This window comes from Pistacia vera, unplaced genomic scaffold, assembly GCF_008641045.1.
Source record: "Pistacia vera cultivar Batoury unplaced genomic scaffold, PisVer_v2 Contig337, whole genome shotgun sequence".
Lineage (NCBI taxonomy): Eukaryota > Viridiplantae > Streptophyta > Magnoliopsida > Sapindales > Anacardiaceae > Pistacia > Pistacia vera.
In genome coordinates, this window is record NW_022196154.1 from 906 (window position 1) to 5674 (window position 4769).

General features: G+C 38.8%; 1 protein-coding gene across 1 annotated transcript; it reads left to right on the forward strand.

Annotated features, from left to right (window-relative positions):
• Positions 1-350: 350 nt before the first annotated feature.
• On the forward strand, positions 351-2647 carry LOC116137905 (probable pre-mRNA-splicing factor ATP-dependent RNA helicase DEAH5). The gene is made up of 2 exons (XM_031423600.1): positions 351-476; positions 633-2647. The coding sequence occupies exon 2, from the start codon at positions 932-934 to the stop codon at positions 2645-2647; it is 1716 nt and encodes a 571-aa protein (XP_031279460.1). The 5' UTR covers positions 351-476; positions 633-931.
• The last annotated feature ends 2122 nt before the right edge of the window (positions 2648-4769 follow it).

Genomic DNA, 4769 nt, shown 5'->3' on the forward strand with positions numbered 1-4769 from the left:
ACCAATTTATTCGAACCAACCAAACACATTTTCTAAACATTTCTAATAATCTTAAAATATCTTTTTCTTCATTAATATAATATATCTCTATAATGAAACATTATATGATTCAATCAACGGCTCAAGTATCACCTGTTAAAGAATAAAAAAGGAAAAAAATCGGTTTTTCTTAAATAAATTGTCTTTTGAAGATAACATGTAGTAAAATAATCCCATACAGCTTTTAACTCAAATATGTGATTACTGGGGAGAATTTTTTTAGCAGCCCCCTAAATTATTTTTCAGAAAAATAAGTCAGAGCATAAGAAAAACGTCCGACTTGGCAACTTCTTACTTGGCGCGCAAGTGAACCGTCCATGAACCAGACACGAATGATCCAAAGAAGGTTGACAAAAGGTTGATCTTAAAAGCCTCCATCCAGTTTCGATTCCCTGCAACACAAGGAGTCTGTAGTTTTGTAAGCCATATTCGATCAGGTACACGAAGACTCTCCAAATCTTTTTGTGTGTGTGTGTGTGTGTTGTGTGTGTGTTTTTCATCTGGAACGATGGTTATAGAAGATGATGCTTTTAAGAAACTAGAATATCTGTCCCTTGTCTCTAAGATTTGTTCTGAGTTGGAAACACATCTAGGCTTTGGAGATAAGGTATTGGCTGAGTTCCTCTGCGAGTTAGGCCGTAGTTGCGAAACAGTGGAGAGGTTTGATACTAAATTGAAAGCAAATGGAGCTGAGTTGCCTGATTACGTTGTCCGTACATTGTTAACTATCATTCACGCCATTCTTCCTCCGGGTAAGAAGCGAAATTCAGATGAGAAGTTAAAGAAAGAGAGAGGCAGTGATGGTGAGAAGATCAAGTACAGTGCTCTTGAGAAAGAAATTGAAGTTGATGTTGGTAATCGATGTCGAGAAACTGAGGATCCCGAGTTGTATATGGTTTATAAAGGGACAGTATCAAGAGTGATGGAGACGGGTTGTTTTGTTGAGTTGAGGGATTTTAAGGGTAAGGAGGGTTTGGTTCATGTTTCGCAGATTTCACGTAGGAGAATTGGTAACGCCAAAGATGTTTTGCAGCCTTATCAGGAGGTTTATGTGAAGGTGATTTCGGTTTCAGGTGGGAAGTTGAGTCTTTCCATGAGGGATATCAATCAGAATACTGGTAAGGACTTACATCCGCTAAAGAAGAGCTCCGTGGATGATGAGTTCAGGGCTAATGCATCACGGCCTATAGCTAGGATGGATCTTGAGGAGGATGATGCTGTCCGGTCGCGCCAGCAGCTGAAGAGAATGAGCTCACTGGAGAAGTGGGAAAAGAAACAGTTGATTGCTTCAGGGGTTTTGGCTGAGAATGAGTATACCATGTATGATGAGGAAGGAGATGGGTTGGCTTCTGAAGAGGAGAGTGCTGAGGAAGAGCTTGAGATTGAACTGAATGAGGATGAACCAGCATTTTTAAATGGGCATTCTAAGTATTCTGTTGACATATCACCTGTAAAAATCTTCAAGAATCCAGAAGGGTCACTGAGCCGTTCTGCTGCTCTCCAATCTGCTCTCATCAAGGAGCGGAGAGAACTGAGGGGACAACAGCAGAAGACAATGTTAGATTCAATACCAAAGGATCTGAACCGTGCTTGGGAAGATCCAATACCGGAAACTGGTGATAGACATCTTGCAGATGAGCTCAGGGGTGTTGGTTTATCAGCTTCTAACATACCCGAATGGAAGAAGGACTCATATGGAAAAGCATTGACTTTTGGACAGAGATCAAAGCTCTCCATTCAGGAACAGAGGAAGAGCTTGCCAATTTACAAACTCAATAAGGAACTAATTCAGGCTGTGCATGATAATCAGGTTTTGGTTGTAATCGGTGAGACTGGTTCAGGTAAAACTACCCAAGTACCACAGTATCTTGCGGAGGCTGGTTACACAACAAAAGGTAAGATTGGATGTACTCAACCTCGAAGGGTCGCTGCAACATCTGTGGCCAAGCGAGTTGCTGAAGAGTTTGGTTGTCGTTTGGGGGAGGATGTTGGGTACGCTATACGATTTGAGGATTGTACTGGAGCTGATACTGTGATCAAGTACATGACGGATGGTATGCTTCTCAAAGAGATTTTGATAGATGAGAATCTTTCTCAGTATTCAGTCATTATGCTTGATGAAGCTCATGAGAGGACAATCAACACCGATGTTCTTTTTGGGTTACTTAAGCAGCTTGTGAAACGGAGACCTGACCTTCGCCTGATTGTTACATCTGCCACATTAGATGCAGAGAAATTTTCAGGATATTTCTTCAACTGCAACATCTTCACAATTCCTGGAAGGACTTTCCCTGTTGAGATATTCTACTCCAAACAGCCAGAAAGCGATTATCTAGATGCAGCACTGATCACTGTCCTAGAGATCCACTTGACAGAACCTGAAGGAGATATCCTTCTCTTCTTGACTGGTCAGGAGGAGATTGATTTTGCATGTGAATCTCTTCATGAGAGAATCAAAAGATTGGGAAAAAATGTTCCTGAACTGCTTGTTTTGCCAGCTTATAGTGCNCTCGACTCGAACTCAACTCGAATTCTTCTTTCTTCTCACAAGCTGAGCTCGTTAAACCAAAAACTCGGTTCGGTTCGGCTTGTTAACAACCCTAGGTAATACCGTAATAAACCCTCATGCAGTAAAAGACAAAAAAAATGTGAAACTACATACAAAGTAGAATGATGTTGCATGGACCCAACCTCGATGTAGAGAGTCACTGTTTCGCACAATCGATGTGGTGACCTAGGATGGGAGAAAATTTAAAAGGGTGAGTTAAAAATACTTACACCTTATAATTGATATTAATAAACTAAGAATATATATTTTATCTTATTTTGTGTTTGTTATGTCTAATACTCGATACTGAAACAATTGTAATTAACTGTTTATTCAAGTTCTCACCGTAACTATTCCCCAAGGAAATATTTGCACCGTAACTATTCCCCAAGGAAATATTTGTCATACCTGTGGGACATCCCACACACAGGTTGGCTGAAACTCATTTATTAAGACAGAAGAGCAATAATTACTCTTTTTTTAAAGAAAAATGTTATCCTTACAAAGACCCATACAAAGAGGGCTACATAGTGACATCATCCAAAAGAAAAAAACAAAGAAAAAACGGAGAGAGAGAGAGAGAGAGAGAGAGAGAGAGAGAGAGAAATCATGAAAATCAAGGGTGAAGATTGTCTTTGTATGCCCCCTTGTATGTGTCTTTGTAAAACTAACATTACTCTTTTTTAAATGCACAACTTAGCCATCATGGAACCCATGTGTGAAGATACTAACTTACACAACAAAACAGAGTAAACAACATATCCCAACAGATTTAGCGAAATTCCAAGATATACTTTAGTAGTATTTATTCCAGATTTTTACAGTTAAACTAACATGGTTAGTGACTATTATAAATGGTAAAAAAGGTTAGTAAAGTCAACAAATAAAGATGTGGGTTTTGTAAAGAAGGTTGTGAGGAGAACAAGATGGTGTTGGAAATGATTTTAGACTTCGAAATCAGTAAAAAAAAAGCCAAAAACCGTTGGCTTAAACAGACTAATGTGAGTCGTTTTTGCTAACATGAGTCTGTCTTCTTCAAAGAAAGTATCAGCACACTTTAGCATGCTAATGTGTGCTGCATTATAGTGAAAAGTTGCGAATCTGTTAAAATAAAAAAAAAAATGACGTTACTTTAATGATGAAAATGAGAAATAAATGTAATCAGGGATATCAACTTGAGATTTTGCTAAACCTTGGGTGGGAATATGTCGTTTGCTCGAAGACTATCTCCAACCACAAAAAACAAATTGGTGCAACTGTCACACCAAATTGGTGTAACTTTCACATCTTTTCACTATTGCATCTCAAACCCATTGTACCAAATATTGCACTAAAAAGAATATTCTCCTTCTTTTTCTTCCTATTAATAATCAACAATTAATTTATCTTACCAATTATTTTTATATATACTAATTAAATAATAATAACTTTGAAAATTATACTAATTTAATAAAATTAAGCATTTATTAAATCAAATAAACATTATATTTAGGGGGGTTTGGATTGGGGGCATATAAGATAACGAGGGTAAGCTTCATTTATTTTACAAGATTCCAATGTTTAGTTTGCAAGTAATAAAATATTATGGGAATCTTTTATTGCAAATAGTGTTTACTGTTGATAATGTTGGGAGTAATCCGATAACCCCCCCCCCCCCCCCGGGGTGCGCACGACTAAAACATTACCCAAAATTTTTTTTTTCACCTATTTTGCCCTTAATTAAATACCATTTCGGACACAATTGCCTCAAATGTCCACCAAATAACAATTACCTAGCTCCCCCACATTTGAGAAATTAGCTAAAACATTCAAGCCACAAAAAAAAATTTAAAAGTTAACAAAATATCCCCCGTCACCCAAGACCACCACTGACCGTTACTCACCACTGCTGGTGGTTAGCGTCAATCACCGTAATGGTGCACGACCAATGGGATCTAGTCGGTAAGGCCTTTTCTGGTTGAAAATGGCTAGATCTGGTGTTTCTATGGCCGTTTCACGGCCAAACCTGTGGTCGTAAAATGGCCATAGATTTGATCGTGGTTCACGGCCACAAGTCTGGCTGTGAAACGACTATGGATTTGTGATCCATGGCTAGAAATGGCATTGGTGGTGCACAACCGGCCATATATGGCCAGTCATGCGCCATTTTGTCGATTGTCGGCAGTGGCTTGGGGTGGCTGGG